The sequence below is a fragment of the Thalassophryne amazonica genome, chromosome 17, assembly GCF_902500255.1.
Source record: "Thalassophryne amazonica chromosome 17, fThaAma1.1, whole genome shotgun sequence".
Taxonomy (NCBI): Eukaryota; Metazoa; Chordata; class Actinopteri; order Batrachoidiformes; family Batrachoididae; genus Thalassophryne; species Thalassophryne amazonica.
Window position 1 is genome coordinate 69425239 of NC_047119.1, and position 26340 is coordinate 69451578.

The 26340-nt window shown below is 43.3% G+C and overlaps 1 protein-coding gene across 1 annotated transcript in view; it reads right to left on the reverse strand.

The window, feature by feature from the left end:
• The window catches only part of LOC117529831 (excitatory amino acid transporter 1-like), a 133119-nt gene extending 120239 nt beyond the window's left edge, over window positions 1-12880 (reverse strand). The window contains exons 1-3 of the mRNA XM_034192702.1: window positions 12846-12880; window positions 5146-5285; window positions 4925-5062 (exon numbers count right to left, since the gene is read on the reverse strand). Coding sequence (XP_034048593.1) covers window positions 4925-5062; window positions 5146-5284 — 277 coding nt within the window. The 5' untranslated portion in view covers window position 5285; window positions 12846-12880. The remainder of the gene's footprint in view (window positions 1-4924; window positions 5063-5145; window positions 5286-12845) is intronic.
• Between the last annotated feature and the right edge of the window lie 13460 nt (window positions 12881-26340).

The following is a 26340-nucleotide window of genomic DNA, read 5'->3' on the forward strand; positions in this document are numbered from 1 at the left end:
ATTCATCATAGTACAGAAACAGCATTAGTGAAGGTTACAAATGATCTTATGGCCTCAGACAGTGGACTCATCTCTGTGCTTGTTCTGTTAGACCTCAGTGCTGCTTTTGATACTGTTGACCATAAAATTTTATTACAGAGATTAGAGCCATAGGTATTAAAGGCACTGCGCTGCGGTGGTTTGAATCATATTTATCTAATAGATTACAATTTGTTCATGTAAATGGGGAATCTTCTTCATAGACTAAGGTTAATTATGGCGTTCCACAAGGTTCTGTGCTAGGACCAATTTTATTCACTTTATACATGTTTCCCTTAGGCAGTATTATTAGACAGCATTGCTTAAATTTTCATTGTTACGCAGATGATACCCAGCTTTATCTATCCATGAAGCCAGAGGACACACACCAATTAGCTAAACTGCAGGATTGTCTTACAGACATAAAGACATGGATGCCCTGTAATTTCCTGCTTTTAAACTCAGATAAAACTGAAGTTATTGTACTTGGCCCCACAAATCTTAGAAACATGGTGTCTAACCAGATCCTTACTCTGGATGGCATTACCCTGACCTCTAGTAATACTGTGAGAAATCTTGGAGTCATTTTTGATCAGGATATGTAATTCAATGCACATATTAAACAAATATGTAGGACTGCTTTTTTGCATTTGCACAATATCTCTAAAATTAGAAAGGTCTTGTCTCAGAGTGATGCTGAAAAACTAATTCATGCATTTATTTCCTCTAGGCTGGACTATTGTAATTCATGATTATCAGGTTGTCCTAAAAGTTCCCTGAAAAGCCTTCAGTTAATTCAAAATGCTGCAGCTAGAGTACTGACAGGGACTAGAAGGAGAGAGCATATTTCACCCATATTGGCCTGTCTTCATTGGCTTCCTGTTAATTCTAGAATAGAATTTAAAATTCTTCTTCTTACTTATAATGTTTTGAATAATCAGGTCCCATCTTATCGTAGGGACGTCACAGTACCATATCACCCCAATAGAGCGCTTCGCTCTCAGACTGCAGGCTTACTTGTAGTTCCTAGGGTTTGTAAGAGTAGAATGGGAGGCAGAGCCTTCAGCTTTCAGGCTCCTCTCCTGTGGAACCAGCTCCCAATTCAGATCTGGGAGACAGACACCCTCTCTACTTTTAAGATTAGGCTTAAAACTTTCCTTTTTGCTAAAGCTTATAGTTAGGGCTGGATCAGGTGACCCTGAACCATCCCTTAGTTATGCTGCTATAGACTTAGACTGCTGGGGGGTTCCCATGATGCACTGAGTGTTTCTTTCTCTTTTTGCTCTGTATGCACCACTCTGCATTTAATCATTAGTGATTGATGTCTGCTCCCCTCCACAGCATGTCTTTTTCCTGGTTCTCTCCCTCAGCCCCAACCAGTCCCAGCAGAAGACTGCCCCTCCCTGAGCCTGGTTCTGCTGGAGGTTTCTTCCTGTTAAAAGGGAGTTTTTCCTTGCCTCTGTCGCCAAGTGCTTGCTCACAGGGGGTCGTTTTGACCGTTGGGGTTTTAACGTAATTATTGTATGGCCTTGCCTTACAATATAAAGTGCCTTGGGGCAACTGTTTGTTGTGATTTGGCGCTATATAAATAAAATTGATTTGATTTGATTTAGTTGTTTGGCAATATTTCCTTCCATTTTTTATGTGTTTACATGTTTGTGGACTGGGCACCGTTCACATTTTTGTTTGAAACAGATCCTCCACTTACTTTGCAGTTTTGTTAAGTTGTCACTCAGGTTTTTTGTTGAATCCTGGATTTTTGGTTATGCCTGGTATATGTTGCACTACTTGCAAACTTTGGTCAGTCAGTTGTTTTTTCCTTGTAGTAGTTGTTTTGTTGTTTTGTCCTCTTTTAAAAACATCCTCAGTCCTTTGCATAAGGGGTTTTCTGTACTTCAATCCATTATCACACAGTTCTACTCCCCTAATGGTCATGATAAGGCATTGCATTACCCTGACCCTCACAGCCTTTTATGTGATTGGTTTCTTTCATTTTTCAGCTCCCTCATGAAGTCAGTTTTTCCCTGAACTCAGTTCACTGTTCATTTTTCTTTCAGTTTCTTGGTCAGTTGCTTTGTTGTGGGTCTGGGGAGTTGGTCTGTAATTCGGCTTTTATGTCTTGGTTATTGGGGGGTTATGTGGGTTGTTTTTTTTTCCCTTTTGTCACTTTTTTGTTACCTCTAATTAGTCCATTCACTCGTTCCATTCATAAAACAGGTTCTTCCCTCATTGGCAGGGCCGTCAAGTTGTTTTTTTCACAGTTTTTGCAGTCCCATAGGTCTGTTGCCCTAAGGGGGTCAAGTATTCTGTTGATTCTATGTCCCACATCAGACCCAGGGGCAGCTCAAATGTTCGACTCCTGTCCCAGCCAACCTCCAGAACACTCCCCTAAATCATCCGTAGCTCGGGTGTGCCATCAGGTCTGACCCCCCGACTTGCCAGTGATGGCCAGGGGGCCTTCCTGTTCTTCCTTCAGTTCTGCTGTTTTTTCTAATGGGGTCCATAGCCGGCCTCTGGCCTTGCCTGATCATTTCGGTCTGCCTCATGGTCGTCCTCCGGATTCCTCAGTGGTCTGTTTGCCTGCCTGCTCATTCGTTCCCTGTATGGCTTTTGGTTGCCCTCCTCTATACAGTTCGCCTGGATGCTGGCCCGTGTTCCCTTTCGGTAGTGCCCTCCAGCCATTCCCCCGTCCTTGCGCCCATTGTCGGCTTGGGTCTGTGGTTCTCTGGGGACCGCCGGTGTCGGTCCGTTGGGGGGAGGTACTGTCATGATCCAGCCCTGTTGGGCACGACTGTTATTATTTTGAAGTCTTTTTTCCATGTTTGTGCTGTGAGCCTTTTGTATTTCTTAATCATGCCCTGTATCATAGTCATGCTTCAGCTGGTCGTGTTTCTTGTTCTTGTCAGGTTTTCATGTTCATGTTATCATTGGTTTTGTTTCTGTCAGTCCTCCTCGTATTTGTTCACTCTTGGTTCCTTAAGTAGCTGTAGTTTAGTTCTGTTGATCACATTGTGTGTATTATGCTTTGATCACAGTTTTTGGTTGTTATTTACGTGCAAGTGTTTCCTGTCTGGTTATGTTCCTTTAGTTACATTATTTATTGCACTCTGTTTATAATTTATTTTGTGTTGCTTTATTATGCTTTAATCACTGGTTTTGGTTAATATTTATCTTCATTGTTTTCATCCAGTTGTGTCCCAATTGTATGTATTGCATTTTCTGTTTATGATTTATTTTGTTGTTTGGTCACTGGTTTTAGTTTGTTTATTTTTTGCTCATCAGTTGTTGCTTGTATTCTTATACTTTAATGTGGGTCAGTCTGGTTAATATATTATTCGGTTTAGCTTTGTTCATAGTTCAATGTTTCCTTCATGCCTGTCTAAGTATGTTCCCACTCCATATCACTGCACCAGCCATTGTGTTTATGTCTCACACTTTGTTTCTGTCTGCTTTGTATTTTCTTTCACTCCCGCTCTTGCACTTGCTCACATGCCTTAGTTACTTTCATCACTCCACTGTGTTTTCCTGCCTTCACTCTCTTGCACTTACCTTTGTCTTCCCTGGTCACGCCCCCTTCCAGAACCTTCACTGACACCTGTGTCTTGTTCCACTAATTACATCACCAGTTATTTAAGCCCTCACAGTCTCACAGTCTCTTGCTCGATTGTTGAATGTACTTCACTTTCCAGCTATCACGTCTCGTCTTGATCAACCTGTCGGCATCTGACCTTGTTTTGCCCTTGATCTTGTACTTGTCTTTGCCTCTGATTACCTCCACGCTGTGTTTTTTGACCACAGCCTGTTTTTTTGGACCAAGCCTCAGCCTCATGTCTGTCTGTACCTTTGCCGTTGCTGCTGGACCACCTGTGTGCCGAATCCCTGCCTGTCTCAACAATTCAGCCTGATTCTAATCACATCTGTTGTGAGAGTTTGCACTTGTGTCCACCTGATTTGTGCCACGCCTTGACAGGTCAAAGCAGTTTCAGTCTTTTGTTCATAGTAATGAGTCATTCACGTTGTCAGGGGAGTCATCGGGAGAGGCATCAGTCCCATCATTAGGAGGGACAGCTGCTCTGTCATTAGGAGGATGCTAAGTAGAGCACAATAGGTGCTAATTAGAGCAACTGTTAGTCACTAGCCAATAGCAGTCTGCCTCTCGGTAGGAGGGGTCTGGTTAGGTTTAAAACTCCAGCTTTTGCTGGCTTCTGTTATCCTTCTCTACAAGAGTGTAGACAGAAGTCAGACTACCAGAGCAAGAAATTTAGCTGAGGAAGCTTCTGCGATTAGAAGCGAAATGTCCTTGCATCAAGCAACCCAGTCCAGTCGAAGATTCAAGCTTCTCTACTGTGGAAACCACCTGGACAACTGACAGCCTTCACAGAAAAAAAAACATGTTTAGAAAGATGAGTACGTCTCTTCTCATTCAAATCAAAAGTGTTTGAGAACACAACATAAATATCTTCTAATGATAAGGACGCCATCTTGGATTCAATGACAATTACATATTTTTATGACAAAGCTTGTCTATTGTTCCCCACCTGAATGACTAAAGTATACAGAATAGTTAAGGGGCACCTTATGAACTGTATGTCCTTTTCTCCATCTGTGCAATCATTTGTCAATATATTGCCAAGGCCATCGGGACCAAAATAAATTTGGCACAGAAGTAGTCCCGGGGGGGATTAGCATAGCAACAGTGACCTGATTTGCATGTTAATTAGGTTACAAGGTTAGTGAGAGCAAAATCACATTTTGTTCCATAGAGAATATATTTGAGACACCCCAAATTTTTAACACAATCTACAATTGAGTTCAATGCACCTGCTAAGTTCCATGTGACCTTATAATTTTGGTTATGTGGTCATCCAGTGCAGAGTTTTGCAGTTCATAGCTTCTTATTTTGTACCTGTTATTAGGCTGGAGACCAACAAAGGCAGGACGAGCATTTGAAGCATTCGCATTAACAGCTCTCCGGGGAAAGAGAAGTACTTCACTTCCCGATAGGACATTTTATAGGGGCGAAGTGTGAAACCCACAATAATGCCTGCAAAACAAAAAGCTTGTCATGTATGTGTGAAATGACACAATTCTGAGATACTTGCACATTTATCCTCAAAACACAGTTACCTGCAATGACTGCTCCCACTGTGAAGAGCACAAAGGAATTCTTCTTCAGGAAGGCCCTAATATCCTCTTTGGAGATCTCCTCCACTTTCCTCTTGGCCTTCATGGTACGTATGTGAATGCCTTCCCGGATGCGCTGCATACTGCTGAAAAAGTATTGTACATTACTACAAGTGGGAGGACACAGTATACACACATACAGCCTGCAGTAATTACTGGTGCCCAGGAGGTTCAACCACATCTCTCTTTTGCTTTGTCCAGAGACGCTACTGTCACCACACACATTACGCACTGTGCATAGGGCACGGAGTGCTGGAGAAGGCACCAAAAGAGTCAAATGAATTATCATTATATTCATAATAACTCGGGCAGCATGATTAATCACATCACAATAAAACCTGTGTCATGAAATTATCTCAAAATGCTGTGATTAAAAATTAAATAAAGATGTTCTTCACACAGTGTGTGGTGTGCATGCAGTGCCCCTGTCCTGATTTCATAAGGTTTGAACCCAGAAAAAGGAGACAATTTGTCTTACAGTTATTATTTCTTTTTCTATATATATGATTTTATGTGCAACCTGAACAGGTTGCACATAAAATCTGTTGGAATCTCTGTTGGAATATCACAGTTGACTTTTGGTCTATCATATGAAAGTTGTCATGACAATACGGTAAACAGTGGCAACGTCGGAAAACTCAAATAACATGATCTGAAGTCCACACAACTCAGCAGAAAAGATTTGGTATTGACGGCGACATTAAACAAGAGTGAGAGACATGGTTGAGGAGGTTCGAGAGTGAATGATGTTCATGAGATGGAGAACAGAAGAAACATTCATCAGAGATATGAACTGTTGTCCGACTGTTTAACAGCAGTGGGGCTGCTGGTCCTCCTAAAGCTGGGCTTACACTGTGCGACTTTTGGCCCTTTTTCAGCTGATTTTTCACTTGTGCGAGAATTTTTTGTATCGCGCCAAGTTTCAGCTTAATCGCACGTCCTGCATCATGTAGTACACATGGAGTAACGAGCTGCATTTAACCTCACACAGCCACCTCCGATCAGCAATCGTATGGTCGGATGAAAATCAAACCTGTTTGATATTCTGGTCGGCCGTCATGAGGGTATCCCGCTACTGAAGAGCTACAAGCGTTACTCGCACTGTGCAAACACCGGAGAGAGCATAAACAATGATCATCTCTTTGGGAGAACAGCTTCTGTTTCTTTTTTCCCCATTATTCTTCAACTGATTTAAAGTCTTGTATTTTTTTTTAACTTTGATGTCTCCCATCAAGAGTTTTTTGTAAAAATAAGAAATGTAAACAAAGTTAGAAAAAAAAAGAAAAAGAAAAAAAAGCTTCTGTTTACATTTTGCTTCTGGAAACACGAGTCCGACGTGTGGTTTTTGAACATACAATGTGAGCAGTCAGATCACATCAGAGCACCAGGCCGTACAGTGTGAGAACATTAATCGTGCGCTCTGAACTTTTACACCCTGCGGTTTTGTCACACAGTTTGAGCTGCAGCCGAGTACAATGATTGAAAATATCATACAGTGTCTGCCCAGCTTAAGAGAGGAAGCTCACTGTCGGCTTATACAGTAGTGTTCAGATTAATAGTAGTGCTATGTGACTAAAAAGACTGATCCAGGTTTTGAGTATATTTCTTATTGTTACATGGGAAACAAGGTACCAGTAGATTCTCACAAATTCTCACAAGACTAAGCATTCATGATATGCACACTCTTAAGGCTATGAAATTGGGCTATTAGTTAAAAAAGTAGAAAAGGGGGTGTTCACAATAATAGTAGCATCTGCTGTTGACGCTACAAACTCAAAACTATTATGTTCAAACTGCTTTTTTAGCAATCCTGTGAATCACTAAACTAGTATTTAGTTGTACAACCAGTTTTTCATGATTTCTTCACATCTGCGAGGCATTAATTTTGTTGGTTTGGAACCAAGATTTTGCTGGTTTACTAGTGTGCTTGGGGTCATTGTCTTGTTAAAACACCCATTTCAAGGGCATGTCCTCTTCAGCATAAGGCAACATGACCTCTTCAAGTATTTTGACATATCCAAACTGATCCATGATACCTGGTATGTGATATATAGGCCCAACACCATAGTAGGAGAAACATGCCCATATCATGATGCTTGCACCACCATACTTCACTGTCTTCACTGTGAACTGTGGCTTGAATTCAGAGTTTGGGGGTCGTCTCACAAACTGTCTGCGGCCCTTGGACCCAAAAAGAACAATTTTACTGTCATCAGTCCACAAAATATTCCTCCATTTCTCTTTAGGCCAGTTGATGTGTTCTTTGGCAAATTGTAACCTTTTCTGCACACGTCTTTTATTTCAGGGGATTCTTGCACATAAATTAGCTTCACACAGGCGTCTTCTAACTGTCATAGCACTTACAGGTAACTCCAGACTGTCTTTGATCATCCTGGAGCTGATCAATGGGTGAGCCTTTGCCATTCTGGTTATTCTTCTGTCCATTTTGATGGTTGTTTTCTGTTTTCTTCCACGCATCTCTGTTTTTTTTTTTGTTTTGTTTTGTTTTGTTTTTTTTCCATTTTAAAGCATTGGAGGTCATTGTAGATGAACAGCCTATAATTTTTTGCACTTGCGTATAAGTTTTCCCCTCTCCAATCAACTTTTTAATCAAATTACGCTGTTCTTCTGAACAATGTCTTGAACGTCCCATTTTCCTCAGGCTTTCAAAGAGAAAAGCATGTTCAACAGGTGCTGGCTTCATCCTTAAATAGGGGACACCTGATTCAAACCTGTTTGTTCCACAAAATTGACAAACTCACTGACTGAATGCCACACTACTATTATTGTGAACACCCCCTTTTCTACTTTTTTTTACTAACAGCCCAATCTCATAGCCTTAAGAGTTTGCATATCATGAATGCTTGGTCTTGTTGGATTTGTGAGAATCTACTGAATCTACTGGTACCTTGTTTCCCATGTAATGTGAAATATACTCAAAACCTGGATTAATCTTTTTAGTCACATAGCACTGAACACTACTGTATCATAAAATTTGTAAATTTATTTATATGTAAATTCTGCCCTGTGGTCTTTTTCAAGAAAATGGTCTGTGACTCAATCTACCTGTGCACCTAAAACAGGTGATCTCAATATTTAGCTCATCCATCTGCCTGAACTAATTACAATCAGCTGGTTTATTAGGACGATGGAACAAATTTTACTTTCTGAAGCCGGCGTTTTACACCTCTGCCAAGTAGACATCTTTTCCGGGGAGTTGACCAGTGTCCTCTCAGTGGCACATGGACTCACATGTTCATTGCTCTTTTCATGCCTTTTATATGCCGGTCAGTTTGACAGATCCCCAAACCCATATTTGGCCAGACAAGACATCCCTGAGATGGTTTCATTAAGAGGCCAATAGTACATTTTCTTTGTCACAGCACTTCCAGTCAGCCAGCTCACTTTGTCATCATAACAACCGAGCTGAACAGACCTGTTACTTTTTCCACCATATCTTAGGTGTTGATTTGCCCTGCTGATTAATTCTGTTTCTCCTTGTGAAGAAAACTCTCAAATGATTTTGACAAAATCAAGTCACAATATCAGCATTGTCTGCCATCGCATGTGATCCTTGTTAGCTGCCTAGTTTGCTCCGACCTAACCAACATTATGAATGATTGACTGAACAAACTAATGAAATGATATTAAACTCGAAAAACGAAATGTTGAAATTATTGTATCAGATGAGTGGTTTGTTATAACAATAACAGACTGAGACGAACTCAATTTAGTGGCTGCTCACGTACCCCCAAACACTGAATGACACAGAGACCACGCCCCTTTATCATTAAATTGTACGCATGCTGATGGAAGGCAATGAGCTGTACTAACACTCACACTCATGGTGTGGCAAAACAAACACCTCAGGTTACAACGGTAACTCAGAAGAACAGTAACAGCAATGAACGTAAACCACATCACATGCAAGAAACGGCATTAACTGGTAGTTTTATCAGTAAACATGCTAAGCAGTGCATGCTGGGAAAATCCCAATATCCGCTACCACAACACAATACATTATGTTAAACTGAAACAAGGAAATACTATGAGTGTGTTTTATTTACAGTGTAAGAAATGAACATGGGAATTGGTCAAGAAATTTTGTCAAGCAAACGCCAAGAAATGGGTTGCAGTTTGTCTTAAGACTTCACTTGCAAAATCTGCAATGGGACTGAGCTCCCGATGATTAAGTGACAGTGTAGATCTCAAAATGCTGTAGCTGTGAATCCAAACGGGATTCAGCCTTTCAACTTATCCTCCAATCATCATGCGGAAGCTCAGAGTCCAGGCCCCACCCACAGCTCCATTCACCTCCAGAATGGGACAAAATCGTGGCATTTATCCAATGGCCATCGAGTTTTGAGGCAATGAAAAAAAATTGTTTCAAGCAGTCGCATTGAGGTGAACAGACGCACGACTTCTACGGGCAAATGAATTGAACATAGACAGCATGAGAAAACAATTTTTTGAAATCTATGACATTGACGCTACGGGAAAGTATGGTAAGTTAACAAAATCGAGTCAGTCAAATTGTGATAAAGAGTTTGTTCAGAATCATCTACTTAAGATGAACATGTTCATTTCTAGCATTTGTAGTCAATAAAATGTTACACAACTGTACATATTTTGGCCTTTATTTTTTGATGATGGATGGATGGATGGATGGATGGATGGATGGATGGATGGATGGATGGATGGATGGATGGATGGATGGATGGATGGATGGATGGATGGATGGATGGATGGATGGATGGATGGATGGATGGATGGATGGATAGCTTTATTATCATTGTCATTACAAGTGCAACAACAATGAGATTACATCCACACTCACATTTCCACAGACAAACAGCAATTAATCCACAACTAGAAGCACTCAGAGAGTGCAAACCTCCGCCAAGGCCATGGGGTCACTGACGCCATAACATCTACACACCGTGGAATCACTGAACCTAAAAAAGTCTAACAATGATGTTTGCTCAGTAGTAAAAAAAAGTTTCATCTGCTGTGACTGGATAGCATGTATCCTTAGCGCTTGACATCAGTTTATTGCAACTTGCACTTTTCCCAGAAGCTACTGTCATCTGAGCACTGATATTGATATTGCCTGTGCTTATAGACAAAAACAAATAAGAGACAAAATTCAATTTATTATTCAACTAAACTGCAAATATATGAATTTTTTTTAACATTTATGAAACACTTCTCTAAATAAATAACAATAAATTCTGAAATAGAACTATTTTTTAAGTGTTGCATGTGCTACACAAGGCCATAGGGTCACTGACCCTAAAGAGATTCCCTCCTTGGCACAGTGATCTATTCAACAATTCAGTGTTACAACCAAAACTATGATACATACACTTTTCTTTCCTTTATATTTGACATCCTTGACCATGAAAACATACCACTAGAACTTGGAATCACTTTTATGTCTTTATTAGTTCAAAAGTTATTGTATAAAAACAATTTTTCGGTAATTCTGGTTTTCTTCTGGATCTAGCTCCATAACATTTGAAGCTACATCAAATCGGACGACACCTTAATGAATCAGTACAGATTCAGCTACAATTTGGTGTTAGTTGTGCATCTCTAGCTTCATTTGTCACCTCACACTGACACATTTTGTATTTTCCCTATATTTTTGCATATTCTGGATCACCAGATCTGGAATCCGGATCCGATCATCACCAAACTTTGTTGTTTGATAGAACATTTGACTATGTTACACCCTAATTTTTTTCAAGCCTTTATGCCTTGTTTTTGTGGAGTTAGAAACAAGAATGTCAAAATTCCCGCTATCCTGCAATGGTGAAGAATCCTTTACAAAATTCCTGGATCTGGATCGTGATCCGGATCACCACTAAAATTTAATCACTTGTTCCTCTTGTCATTTCCAACCAATCCACAAAATTTTATCAAAATCCGTTCAAAACTTTTTGAGTTATCCTTCTTACAAACAGACAGACAGACAAACAAACAAACAAACTCGACCGAAAACATAACCTCCTTGGCGGAGGCGTAATAATGGCACACATCAGAATTAAGACAACATATATACATTTGACATTGTTTATGTGCATAAACTTGAAATCCTGTGTTATTTATGGCTCCCCAAGTGTAATTTACAGGTGTTTAAAATCGATTTTAAAATTTTGATTCACTGTGCCCCAGACACTAATTCATGGGGCACAGTGAATCAACTTAAGAATACGATGAAGAAACACATGATTATAAAGATTTCTTCAAAATTATTAAATATATGTTGATGCATGTACAAACTATAATCCAGCAAACCAGCTATGTAATGTGTGTGTCTTATATATAAGTCCTTTAGAAACTATTATAAATATAACTGTCATAATTTCCGTTCAAATGTGAAAACAGTTGTTTATATACACAAATTATAGAAATAATCCATGGAAAAATAAATGTATAAGCTTCAACAAGTAATATTTGTCATCCACTTGATACTGGGGCTTAGTAAATCACTTTCTAGACTGATTCACTGTGCCCGTGCACGTGACACACACGAGTCATGTTATCAAACAGCTGATAGTCTGGAGAAGACATAATACATGCTTCTCAGTTGGACGGGGTAGTCTTCTAACTAATAACACTTTTTTGGGCCACCTTTCCTCTGTTGTGAGAAATAAATACAAAGACAATGACATCCACAAAATTTACTTTTGATAGGAAAAAACTGACTTCACTTGCCACTTAGTTTTACCGTTAATGTATCCAAAAACAAAACACTAATTTATAAGGGGAATGTCTTTATGCATAAAAATTTGTCATAACTCCTGCAAATATATATATGTAGTTTTGCAGATATAGCTACTGATTCACTGTGCCCCGTGATTCACCGTGCCCCAGTTTCCCCTATATAAAAAAACTCAAATAACACGGTCACAAACACTCAAGGTTGTGTGTGTTGGTGACCATATTGTTTGAGTTTTGAAACCTGCAGGAAGGAAATAATTGATCAAAAACAGACTTCAGTCTTCTGTTTCTCTCAAAAAGAGGTTTGCCCAATGTGAGGCCCGTGGGTCACGTTTAGTCCACACTCCCTTTGTTTTAGCCCACCATTCTCTGCAAATTAATGAATTACTTATGCATATTAAACAATAGTGTATTTATTATTTTGAAATATAGATATTAGATTTTGAATGTTATTTGTTGACAAAACATTGACATAAATAAAAATTAATGGAAACATTTTCTTTTGGTCCGTGGCCCTACATCAAGATTAAATTCTGACTTTTTCATTTTTGATCTTTGAGGTGCCCAAAGAATTTTGGTGGCTCTGCACTCAGCATGCATGTTTTTACTCATATTATCATATTAACTCATATTTATCTTAAAATAAACTTGTCAGTGTCTTTCATTTCCAAAACGTCTGCTTGATTGTAATTGTACTAACGAGATCTGATTCCTAAAATGAGATTGGCTTAGGCATGTTTAAACTGACTTTATGTCCAGTCATCTCAGAATCTCTTATGAAACAGATAGTATTACTATGATTGTGACCTGAGTCTCTGATCTATGGAATGAAAATAAATGAGATCAACATTAACAAAGATGACAGCAACATGAAAGCAAAGTGACTGGAAAATAAAATCTTAGGTTATCTCACGTACCTGCTCAGACAGCCTCCACTCTGTGGTTCGGTTATCAGTGCACGGTCTCAGTGCTGCAGGCTGATGAGATGTGCCCCTGAAACTGGTGCCAAAGAACTGTTGTGGCACCTGAAGCAGCGCTCCCTCACTCCGACTGAACAAAGTGGGAGGAGAGAGGGAGGAGGACAACAGTGCTCCCTTAGCCCTGTAACACACTTTCAGATGAAGCTCAGGTGTATAGAGGCTCTGCACTATATACCATGAAAAGCTTTCCTTTTTTATTTCACTAAGTGAAAATTGTATATATTCTAGACTGATTACATAAAAACTAAAATGTTTCAAGCATTGACAATTTTTTTTTTTTTTTTTTTTGGAAAATTATGGCCTACAGCTCCAAAGTTAAGAAAAACATACATCAAAATATTAGAATATTTCATAAGATCAATTAATAAAAAAGGATTTATAACACAAACACGTCACATTTCTGAAACATATGTCAATTTCTGCACTCAATATTTGGTTTGGGCTCCTTTTGTTGAAGTTCCACATGAGTGCGGCGTGTGATGGAGGTAATCAGCCTGTGGCACTGCTGAGGTGTGAAGGAAGCCTGCGTTGCTTTGACAGCTCATCTGGATTGTTGGGTCTGGTGTCTCTCATGTTCCTCGTGACAGTAGTAAGCCCCTTCGGCTGCTCCCTTGTTTGCACTCGGGATCGCCGGATGCCCTTCCTGACGCAACTCCACATTACATGGAGAAATGTGGCAGGGGTGGGATTTGAACTGGGAACCTTCTGAACTGAAACCAAGCGCATTAACCACTTGGCCACCACCCCTGCATATGTTCCTCTTGACAATACCTCTAGAAAATCTATGAGGTATTGTTTAGTACACTAATGTAGTGTACTGCCAATTACAGGGGCATCACACTGCTCAGCCTCCCTGGTAAAGTCTACTCAAGGTTTTCTGTGTAGGCTGTCAGTTGTCCAGGTGGTTTCCATAGTAGAGAAGCTTCAATCTTCGACTGGACTGGGTTGCTTGACGCGAGGACGTTTCGCTTCAAATCGCAGAAGCATCCTCAGCTAAAATTCGTTCTCTGGTAGTCTGACTTCTGTCTGACCCTTGTAGAGAAGAACAAACAGAAGCCACAAAAGCTGAAGTTTTAAACCTAACCAGACCCCTCCTACCAAGAGGCAGACTGCTATTGGCAAGTGACTAAACAATTGCTTTAATTAGCAGCTACTGTGCTCTTGTTAGCACCCTCCTAATGACAGGGTAGCTGTCCCTCCTAATGATGGGACTGACGCCTCTCCCGATGACGTGAATGACTCATTACCATGAACAAAAGACCGAAACTGCTTTGATCTGAGTAACCCATTGTAAACAGGGGACAAAGCGTGTCTCAGACCCCCTCCCCGGTTAATGCTAGGTTTCAAATGTTTCACATAGAAGGCCTCCTTCACCCCTCTCTCAAACCATTTCTTTTCTCTGGCTAAGATTTTAACTTCCTTGTCCTCAAACGTGTGGTTAGTGTCTTTAAGGTGGAGATGAACTGCAGACTGAGGTCAACTGGCGCCGTCTCTGCGGTGCTGGTATAGCCTTTTGTGTAACGGTTGCTTAGTCTCACCTATGTAGTGTTTGTTGCAGTTTTCCTGACACCTGATAGAATACACTACATTGCTCTGTTTGTAACTAGGGATCCTGTCCTTAGTGTGAACTAAGTTCTGTCTCAAGGTGTTAACAGGTTTAAAGTAAACTGGGATTTTGTGCTGTCCACAGAGGATCTACTAACAGAGGAGAAACTACAGAGGATCTTCAGACAGCACAAAATCCCAGTTTAAGCTTCTGCGATTTGAAGCAAAACGTCCTTGCATCAAGCAACCCAGTCCAGTCGAAGATTGAAGCTTCTCTACTTCTACTTAAGGGTGCTTGAAAGGAGGGTTCAGCCAATAGTCAAACCTATGATTGAAGAGGAACAATGCAAGTTCCGTCCTGGCTGTGGAACACTTATTCTGCAGCTGAGGAGTTTACCTGAGATGATGTCATTTAAGTCATCGATTTATTGTGACAATTAGTTAAATGAGTGCAGAGGTGACAACAGTCCCAAAAATATTCACAATCCCAGTGAAGACAAAAACTCAGGGGAATGCATGGAGAACTAACAAAACTGAACAACATCTACACCAGGGAACACATACACACTGAGTCAAGAATAAATCAGAGTGAGGACGAGGATAAGGTACAAACCTAGACACTGGTGCAGAACTTGATGGAGATATTCACAGTGAACTGGCAACAGTAGATAAACAAGGAAGTGCTTAAATAACGAAGGCTGAATTGACAACAGGTGTGTGACAAACAAGGAAGCGGAACTAAAAATCTCACATGAATGAAGAGAGCCCAGGGAGATAAAAAACTGAACAGACAATTACTGGTAACAGAACTATAATATGGAAAAAAAAAAAAGGATGAGCCAGAATGAAAATGCAATAACCAACCAAAACCACAGAAGATGAGAAATAAAAACATGGAAACAAATGACAACCACAGAGGTGAACGAAATGCAAACCAATACGAAAACTAAGAAAGAAAGATCAAGGTGAACAAACATAAACAACAATGACAACAAAAATGTAATCAAAACCAAAACCCACAATACAACAGAACAAAGATATGGAACAAAGAATAAACTGTGTGCATGAGAAACAGGTGGACGAAAAACGATTGACTGACGCAAAAACCAAAACAGAAGATCAGCATATGGCAGGGATTGGACACACACAAGACACAGAGAACGGATGGAGGCAACGTGCATGGCACACACACACAGTGCCTACAGGGCAGTGATTTTCAACCTTTTTTGAGCCGCGGCACCCTTTTTATATTTACAAAATCCTGCGGCACACCACCAACCAAAATAATATTATAATGCTATTACCTCTGGTTTTGCGCAAAACCCAATTATCGCAATAGAAATTCGATACAGAAAACACCGTATTTCGAAAATCCTCAAGCATTTTGCACTCTGATCTCAAGTAGGGCTGTCAGATTAGGAATTTCTGGAGACGATTAATTGTCAGACAAATAATTGCGATTGACGAATATATTGTCTATTTTTTTTTCCCCCTTCTTTATATTCTACTATTGTAGTATAATTACACAACTCTGGAAGAACGTTTGGCTTCTGTGAGTGGAGAAACTGGGAATGGTGCAACATTTTTATTTTTATCTTCATTTTACATACAGTCCCAACTTTTTCTGATTTGTGGTTGTTTCTGTTGCATTTCTGAAATTGTTTCTCCTCATCAGTCACGTTTTGTGCTTAAACACTACATTAAGCTCAAGACTGAACAAATAAATACCTTTGGAAAATAACAGCTGTTAAAGTTCAGAGTTCTCACCTGCTTTTTGTGATCTGTGCGTCTGAACATTTTTTTTTTTTTTTTTTTTTGTGGCTCAGTTCATTCATACGAGGGCTGTCAATAAAGTTACGGTCCTTTTTATTTTTTTCAAAAACTATATGGATTTCATTCATATGTTTTTACGTCAGACATGCTTGAACCCTCGTGCGCATGCGTGAGTTTTTCCACGCCTGTCGGTGACGTCATTCGCCTGTGAGCACTCCTTGTGGGAGGAGTCGTCCAGCCCCTCGTCGGAATTCCTTTGTCTGAGAAGTTGCTGAGAGACTGGCGCGTTGAAACATTTTCTTTTGGTCCGTGGCCCTACATCAAGATTAAATTCTGACTTTTTCATTTTTGATCTTTGAGGTGCCCAAAGAATTTTGGTGGCTCTGCACTCAGCATGCATGTTTTTGAACTCATATTTATCTTAAAATAAACTTGTCAGTGTCTTTCATTTCCAAAACGTCTGCTTGATTGTAATTGTACTAACGAGATCTGATTCCTAAAATGAGATTGGCTTAGGCATGTTTAAACTGACTTTATGTCCAGTCATCTCAGAATCTCTTATGAAACAGATAGTATTACTATGATTGTGACCTGAGTCTCTGATCTATGGAATGGAAATAAATGAGATCAACATTAACAAAGATGACAGCAACATGAAAGCAAAGTGACTGGAAAATAAAATCTTAGGTTTTTTCTAAACCTGTGAGACACATCGAAGTGGACACGGTTCGAAAAATTAAGCTGGTTTTCAGTGAAAATTTTAACGGCTGATGAGAGATTTTGAGGTGATTCTGTCGCTTTAAGGACTTTTCACGGTGCGAGACGTCGTGCAGCGCTCTCAGGCGGCGTCATCAGCCTGTTCAAGCTGAAAACCTCCACATTTCAGGCTCTATTGATCCAGGACGTCGTGAGAGAACAGAGAAGTTTCAGAAGAAGTCGGTTTCAGCATTTTATCCGGATATTCCACTGTTAAAGGAGATTTTTTTTAATGAAAGACGTGCGGACGGGTCCGCGCGTCGGGACGCAGCCGCCGCAACGCTCCGCCACAGGAAAAACACCTCTGTTGGAAGCCTTAAGGACAAGTTGGAACATGTCCTGCCTGTTAAACAATTTCTCATATACTCACTCCACTGAAAGCCATCAAAAGCCGCCTGGATTTTACAAATGGTTATCAACACGGAGGTGTTTTTCCTGTGCCGCCGCACCGCGTCGGCTGCGTCCCGACGCGCGGACCCGTCCGCACGTCTTTCATTAAAAAAATCTCCTTTAACAGTGGAATATCCGGATAAAATGCTGAAACCGACTTCTTCTGAAACTTCTCTGTTCTGTCACGACGTCCTGGATCAATAGAGCCTGAAATGTGGAGGTTTTCAGCTTGAACAGGCTGATGATGGCGTCTGAGAGCGCTGAGCGACGTCTCGCACCGTGAAAAGTCCTTAAAGCGACAGAATCACCTCAAAATCTCTCATCAGCCGTTAAAATTTTCACTGAAAACCAGCTTAATTTTTCGAACCGTGTTCACTTCGATGTGTCTCACAGGTTTAGAAAAAAGTTTGATCAAACAAAGCGCCAGTCTCTCAGCAGCTTCTCAGACAAAGGAATTCCGACGAGGGGCTGGACGACTCCTCCCACAAGGAGTGCTCACAGGCGAATGACGTCACCGACAGGCGTGGAAAAACTCACGCATGCGCACGAGGGTTCAAGCATGTCTGACGTAAAAACATATGAATGAAATCCATATAGTTTTTGAAAAAAATAAAAAGGACCGTAACTTTATTGACAGCCCTCGTATATTCTCATTTTTTAAAGATATTTGACCATTTATTTCATCTCATGATCTCATAAATTCAGCATACGACCAGGACAGTAACGGCAGAATCACACCTTTAGAGAAAGTTCAGAGAGAAGTAAAGGCAGCTTCATGTTTCCGGTTTGTTAACGTTCACTCGGGTTTACAATCCTCTCTCTGCTCCGTGCTCGCTGCGCACTGAACGTGTCGCGCCTGCATTCAGTCTGCAGCCTGTTAACTCCGCGCGCGCGCACACACAGGCACTGACACACACACCGACAGCTCCACATTTTAGACGGCTTTTGAAGGAGACGGCACTGTTTTAATCGGCCGTCAGCCTCCTTGTTATTGTCCCGCCTTAAGATGAGAGCGAGGCTGCAGCACGTTTGACATCAGATTCTGAGTCGTTTTATGCTTTGTGGATAAAATAAATAATTCACGGTAATCGCGAATATGAAAAATACCCACGGCACCCCTGACGATCGATCACGGCACCCTAGGGTGCCGCGGCACCCCGGTTGAGAATCACTGCTACAGGGAGACAGGTGCGCACAGCGGACCAGGAAAGACACACGCGTGCGCACACACAGGAGGCACGAGATGAAAACGTTCCCAAACGCTTATTGAGTGTTGTTAGAAGGAAAGGTGATGTAACACAGTGGTAAACATACCACTGTCCCAGCTTTTTTGAAACGTGTTGCAGGCATCCATTTCAAAATGAGCAAATATTTGCACAAAAACAATAAAGTTTATTAGTTTGAACATTAAATATCTTGTCTTTGTGGTGTATTCAATTGAATATAGGTTGAAGAGGATTTGCAGCTGTATTAAATCTCCAGAAAGACTCACCTCAGATATAGCCAACTCCATCACTTCTGCTTGGTCAAGTAACTTCAGAAATGACATGGTTTTGATTCTGGATCAAGGCTGTGATGTGCAGCTCTGTGGCCTGTGCATCTCACTGTGCTCTAAGGGTGGCTGCACCATCTTGTGGGGTTGGATGTAACTGCAACTCATGTATGTGTCCTGACTGTATACTGGGAGCTGAAACTTGGAAATTATTATAAAATACTGTAGGGGGTTGATTGAGAATATAAAGGGTTAAAGGTGTTCTCTTTGAAGGTGTGTGTGTGTGTGTGTGTGTGTGTGTGTGTGTGTGTGTGTGTGTGTGTGTGTGTGTGTGTGTGTGTGTGTGTGTGTGTGTGTGTGTGTGTGTGTGTGTGTGTGTGTGTGTGTGTGTGTGTTGCACATACACAGATTGTTTCCAGCATAGAGTGACACCCAGTTTTAATGGATACAAATTGTCACTTGGGACGTGTTACAGTTCAGAGTAATTCCACAGAGCAGACAACACGAAAGCCTGTTATAATTAGCTGAAAGAACTGGAGCTTCGGCTGTAATGAGTGACCTCCCTGATGAAGTCAAACAGAATTACTTTGGAACACCCCTAAAATCAGGTCACTGAGCCTCTTACAAACCAATGATGAATGAAATGTTTCTGTATTTGTGATTTAAGAAAGTGGTGAGTTTTAGAATCTGGTCAGCCCCTTGAGTTCAGCTTACTGTCTGCGACCTACAACCAGAGCTGTTTTATGGCTGCTGAGGAGCCCTTGGGCAGTGCTGGTGTTCTGTCGAGATGAGCTCCCTATCGCGTTTCCCTTTCATTCAACATCATCCCATGCCTGTTGTGTGGGCCGCCAGAAGAGGAGGTACTGCTGGCCCACCACCAGAGGGCGCCCTGCCTGAAGTGCGGGCTTCAGGTACGAGAGGGCGCTGCCGCCACGGACACAGCCGGGAGTGACAGCTGTCACTCATTATTTCCTGACAGCTGTCACACATTCATGCTTCATCATCTCACTCCATAAAACCCAGACGTCATCTCCACCTCATCGCCGAGATATCGTACTTCTATGGAGGTAACCTTCTCAGCCTGCAGATTCAGATAAGTGGTTACACAGACGCTGCACGAGTGTGTGGTAGAGGTGGAGGTGGCATTCCCACCGTTGTTGTTACGGGGTGTACACACACCCACACTTGACTGTCTTTGCTCTTCGCCAGCAGTACCAGATCCGACAGTCGGGGACGGTGATCACCTAGGAATTCGGGACTTGGCGGCTCCAGTATTCACCAGGTTCGGTGGCGGCGGAAATCGTGTGGTTCCGGCTCTTCTCAGGACAGACGTCTTCTATCCTCGAGCCTGCCCACACGTCACCTTTGTGGATTGACTGTTATCAGATTCTGAGATTGTCTGTATATTCGTTGTGCACCTTCACAACATTAAATTGTTACTTTTTGGCTCATCTATTGACCGTTCATTTGCGCCCCCCTGTTGTGGGTCCGTGTCACTACACTTTCACAACAGGATATCTCGGCCAGCGTCATGGATCCCGAGGGGCGTCACCCATCTGTTGGACAGCCAATGGAAGAGCAGGGTGCACAGGCATCTGCAGGAGGCGTGCTCGGTGAGTTGCAGCAAATCCTCACCGCCTTACCGCTCAGCTGGATTTGATGTCCGAGCAAAACGTCATCCTTAATCGCAGGATGGAGGCTCTCACCGCACAGGTGGAAGCGCGCGATCAGAGCGCTGCTGCGGCTCCTCCTCCTGCCGACCCAGTGCCGGATATTAACATTCCACTGGTCGTTCAACGAACCCCCCCACCATCCCCTGAAGCATACATAAGTCCCCCAGAGCCGTACGGGGGTTGTGTGGAGACGTGCGCGGACTTTCTGATGCGGTGTTCGCTCGTCTTTGCACAACGACCCGTGATGTACGCGTCTGACGCCAGCAAGGTGGCTTATGTTATTAACTTGCTTTGAGGTAAGGCACGCACCTGGGCTACGGCGCTCTGGGAACAGAACTCACGGTTGTTATCAGCATACACTGGGTTTGTGAGGGAGTTCAGAACAGTGTTTGATCACCCTAACAGAGGAGAGACCGCTTCAACAGTGCTGCTGTCAATGCGACAGGGGCGCCGGTGCGCAGCCGAATATGCAGTCGACTTCCGCATCGCGGCTGCGAGGTCCGGCTGGAATAACGTTGCGCTCCGCGCCGCCTTCATAAGCGGACTGTCATCGGTGCTGAAGGAGCATCTGGTAGCTAAGGAAGAACCGCGGGATTTAGATGGGCTTATCGATCTCGTTATACGGTTAGACAATCGGTTGGAGGAACTCCGTCGGGAGCGAGGCGAAGGACGTGGCCGGGTACGCGCCGTCCCTCTCCCTTCCGGGTTCGAAAAGATTCCGCCCTCCCCACGCTCCACAGCCGCAGCGCTCCGTGGGGCAACAGCTCCCCCTGCTGACGTTGCTAGGGACAGGGCCAAAATGAGAACAGATGACAGAATGAGGAGGCTGGTCCGCGGGGAGTGTTTTCTCTGCAGCTCAAAAGAGCACATACAGAAAAACTGCCCCAAACGGCCACAACGACAACAACCGCCCTTAGAGACTGGGCTAAGGGGGGGTCATAACATTCACGTGGGACACATACATATTGCCACACGACTCCCAGTTACAATCCTGAGCGGCGATTTAACCCTTCAAGCCCCAGCACTGGTGGACACGGGGTCAGAAGGGAATTTGCTAGACAGCAGATGGGCAAGGGAGGTAGGGCTCCCTCTGGTGGCGCTTCCTTCGCCATTGCAGGTGCGGGCACTAGATGGCACACTCCTCCCTTTAATCACACACAAGACACAACCAGTAACTCTGGTGGTGTCTGGAAACCATCGGGAGGAGATCGAGTTTTTTGTAACTCCTTCTACCTCCCGCGTGATTTTGGGCTTCCCATGGATGTTGAAACACAATCCCCGGATTGATTGGCCGTCTGGGGTAGTGGTTCAGTGGAGCGAAACCTGCCATCGGGTGTGTTTAGGATCCTCGGTTCCTCCCGGTTTACATGCTAAGGAGAAGGTCAAAGTCCCTCCCAATCTGACGGCAGTGCCGGTTGAGTACCACGATCTTGCTGACGTCTTCAGCAAGGATCTGGCACTCACCCTTCCCCCGCACCGTCCGTACGATTGTGCCATTGATTTGGTTCCAGGCGTTGAGTTCCCGTCCAGCAGGCTGTACAACCTCTCACGACCTGAGCGCGAATCAATGGAGACCTACATCCGGGACTCATTAGCTGCCGGCTGATCCGGAACTCCACCTCCCCGATGGGTGCAGGTTTCTTTTGGTGTGCAAGAAAGATGGCGGACTCCGTCCATGCATTGATTACAGGGGGCTGAATGAGATTACAGTTCGCAACCGATACCCGTTGCCGTTGTTAGATTCTGTGTTCACCCCCATGCATGGAGCCAAAATCTTTACTAAGCTGGATCTTAGGAATGCGTATCACCTGGTTCGGATCCGGAAGGGAGACGAATGGAAGACGGCATTTAACACCCCGTTAGGTCACTTTGAGTACCTGGTCATGCCGTTCGGCCTCACCAACGCCCCCGCGACGTTCCAAGCCTTGGTTAACGACGTCTTGCGGGACTTCCTGCACCGATTCGTCTTCGTATATCTGGACGATATTCTCATCTTTTCTGCGGATCCTGAGACCCATGTCCAGCATGTACGTCAGGTCCTGCAGCGGTTGTTAGAGAACCGACTGTTTGTGAAGGGCGAGAAGTGCGAGTTTCACCGCACGTCTTTGTCCTTCCTGGGGTTTATCATTTCCTCTAACTCCGTCGCCCCTGATCCGGCCAAGGTTGCGGCGGTGAGAGATTGGCCCCAACCAACAAGCCGTAGGAAGCTGCAACAGTTCCTCGGCTTCGCTAATTTCTATAGGAGGTTCAATAATTTTTTTCTCTAATAGTTAAAATTTTATTAGCAAAGAAAGTCATGAAGTCATTACTAGTTAAAGTTAAAGGAATACTCGGCTCAATAGAGCTCTGACTCTTTGTCAGCTTGGCTACAGTGCTGAAAAGAAACCTGGGGTTGTTCTTATTTTCTTCAATTAGTGATGAGTAGTAAGATGTCCTAGCTTTATGAAGGGCTTTTTATAGAGCAACAGACTCTTTTTCCAGGCTAAGTGAAGATTTTCTAAATTAGTGAGACGACATTTCCTCTCCAACTTACGGGTTATCTGCTTTAAACTGCGACTTTGTGAGTTATACCACGGAGTCAGACACTTCTGATTTAAGGCTCTCTTTTTCAGAGGAGCTACAGCATCCAAAGTTGTGCTCAAGGAGGATGTAAAACTATTGACGAGATAATCTATCTCACTCACAGAGTTTAGGTAGCTACTCTGCACTGTGTTGGTATATGGCATTGGAGAACATAACAAAGAAGGAATCATATCCTTAAACCTAGTTACAGCGCTTTCCGAAAGACTTCTACTGTAATGAAACTTATTCCCCACTGCTGGGTAGTCCATTAAAGTAAAAGTAAAAGTTATTAAGAAATGATCAGACAGAAGGGGGTTTTCAGGGAATACTGTTAAGTCTTCAATTTCCATACCATAAGTCAGAACAAGATCTAAAGTATGGTTAAAGTGGTGAGTGGACTCATTTACATTTTGAGCGAAGCCAGTTGAGTCTAATAATAGATTAAATGCAGTGTTGAGGCTGTCATTCTCAGCATCTATGTGGATGTTAAAATCGCCCACTATAATTATCTTATCTGAGCTAAGCACTAAGTCAGACAAAAGGTCTGAAAATTCACAAAGAAACTCACAGTAACGACCAGGTGGACGATAGATAACAACAAATAAAACTGGTTTTGGGGACTTCCAATTTGGATGGACAAGACGAAGAGACAAGCTTTCAAATGAATTAAAGCTCTGTCTGGGTTTTTGATTAATTAATAAGCTGGAGTGGAAGATTGCTGCTAATCCTCCTCCTCGGCCCATGCAACGAGCATTCTGACAGTTAGTGTGACTCGAGGGTGTTGACTCATTTAAACTAACATATTCATCCTGCTATAACCAGGTTTCTGTAAAGCAGAATAAATCAATATGTTGATCAATTATTATATCATTTACTAACAGGGACTTAGAAGAGAGAGACCTAATGTTTAATAAACCACATTAACTGTTTTAGTCTGTGGTGCAGTTGAAGGTGCTATATTATTTTTTCTTTTTGAATTTTATGCATAAATAGATTTTACTGGTTGTTGGTGGTCTGGGAGCAGGCACCATCTCTACGGGGATGGGGTATTGGGGGGGGTGGCATGGGGAGAGAAGCTGCAGAGAGGTGTGTAAGACTACAACTCTGCTTCCTGGTCCCAACCCTGGATAGTCACGGTTTGGAGGGTTTAATAAAATTGGCCAGATTTCTAGAGATGAGAGCTGCTCCATCCAAAGTGGGATGGATGCCAGCTCTCCTAACAAGACCAGGTTTGCCCCAGAAGCTTTGTCAATTATCTATGAAGCCCACCTCATTTTTTGGACACCGCTCCGACAGCCAGCAATTCAAGGAGAACATGCGGCTAAACATGTCACTCCCGGTCCGATTGGGGAGGGGCCCAGAGAAAACTACAGATATGTAGTTTTTTGTACAAATATGTACAAATACATTTATAAATGAAGCAATTTCTAAATATAATTTAGAAACAGTATTATAAATATAAAAGTAGAATTATATATATATCATTTTTAAAAGCAGGAATAGCTTTTGAACACAGTAACAATAGTGCTGTTGGGAAAGTGAATGCATGGACCCACGCTAGGGGGCGTAAATGAACGGTCAATAGGATTACAAATAAATGACAGTTTATTTTGCAAAAGTGCAACACAAAACCAAATATGCTGAGTCCAATTAACAATGAATGCGCGAACGGCACAAAATGGCTGAGTCGGTTTACCTGTATGGTAAGCTGATAACTCGGTAGAGTTATGGTGTCTCTCCCAGGCTTTTATGGAAGGTGATGATGATGATGATAAACAGATGACAGCCTAACGATGCGCACCTGGAGACGTCAACCAGCCCATGCGCCCTCTAAGGGCCAAGAAGTGCCAGTGTGGCAGGGCGCCATTTGGTGGTGGGCCAGTAGTACCTCCTCTTCGGGCGTCCCACACAACAGGACCCCCCCCCCCTCAACGGGCGCCTCCTGGTGCCTGACCCGGCTTGTCGGAGTGTTCCCGGTAGAAATCCGCCAGGAGGGCGGGATCCAAAATCAAGCTCCTCTTCACCCAGGAACGTTCCTCCGGTCCATATCCCTCCCAGTCTACCAGATACTGGAAACCCCGACCCCTCCGTCGAACATCCAGGAGCTTCCTCACAGTGCAGGCTGGTTCTCCATCGACGATCTGGGCAGGAGGCGGCGCCGGTCCAGGGGTGCAGAGGTCTGAGGTGTGGTATGGCTTGATGTGGGAAACGTGGAACACAGGGTGAATCCGCAGTGAAGCTCAAGCTCCCTGCTTCACTGCGGCGGAGCTGATCACCTTGATGATCCTATATGTTCCATTGAAATGGTCAGTCAGTTTTGGGGAGTCTGTGTGTAGAGGAATGTTCTTGGTAGATAGCCAAACTTCCTGCCCTGGCTGGTAAGCAGGGCCAGGGCTCGTCAGCGGTCTGCATGGTCCTTAGCCCGCATCCGGCTTTCAGGAGAGCAGAGCGGGCTTTCTTCCACACCCGACGGCATCTCCTGAGGTGGGCCTGGACCGAGGGCACCTTGAGCTCTCCCTCAACAGCCAGAAACAATGGGGGCTGGTACCCCAAACAGACCTCGAACGGGGAGAGGCCTGGTAAGCGGATGAGACTTGGCTATTATGTGCGTACTCGATCCAGGCCAGGTGGTAGCTCCAGGCCATCGGGTGCGTAGATGTGACACATCGGAGGGCTTGTTCCAGATCTTGGTTAGCCTGCTCCGCTTGACCGTTAGTCTGAGGGTGGTACCTGGGTTGACAGCTCACCGTGGCCCCCAGCTCCTTGCAAAAGCTCTTCCAGACCTGCGAGGAGAACTGAGGACCACGATCCAAGACGATGTCCGTGGGGATACCATGCAGACACATGACATGGTAGACCAGGAGGTCTGCCGTCTCCAGGGCAGTCGGGAGCTTCGGGAGGGCCACGAAGTGGGCCGCCTTGGAGAACCGGTCCACTATCATCAGGATGACTTTCTTCCCCTTGGAGGCAGGGACACCCATGACGAAGTCCAGTCTGATGTGGGACCAGGGGTGATGAGGCACAGGCAATGGCTGGAGAAGCTCCTTCTCCGTTTGGTGTGTCGTCTTGCCCCTGGCGCAGGTGGTGCAGGCCCGGATGTAGTCCCTGGTGTCGGTTTCAACTGACACCCACCAGAACTGCTGCCGGACCACTGCCACAGTTCTTCGCTCCCCCGGATGGCAGGAGAGCTTGGAACCATGGCAGAAGTCCAATACGGCAGTCCGAGCGTCCGGTGGGACGT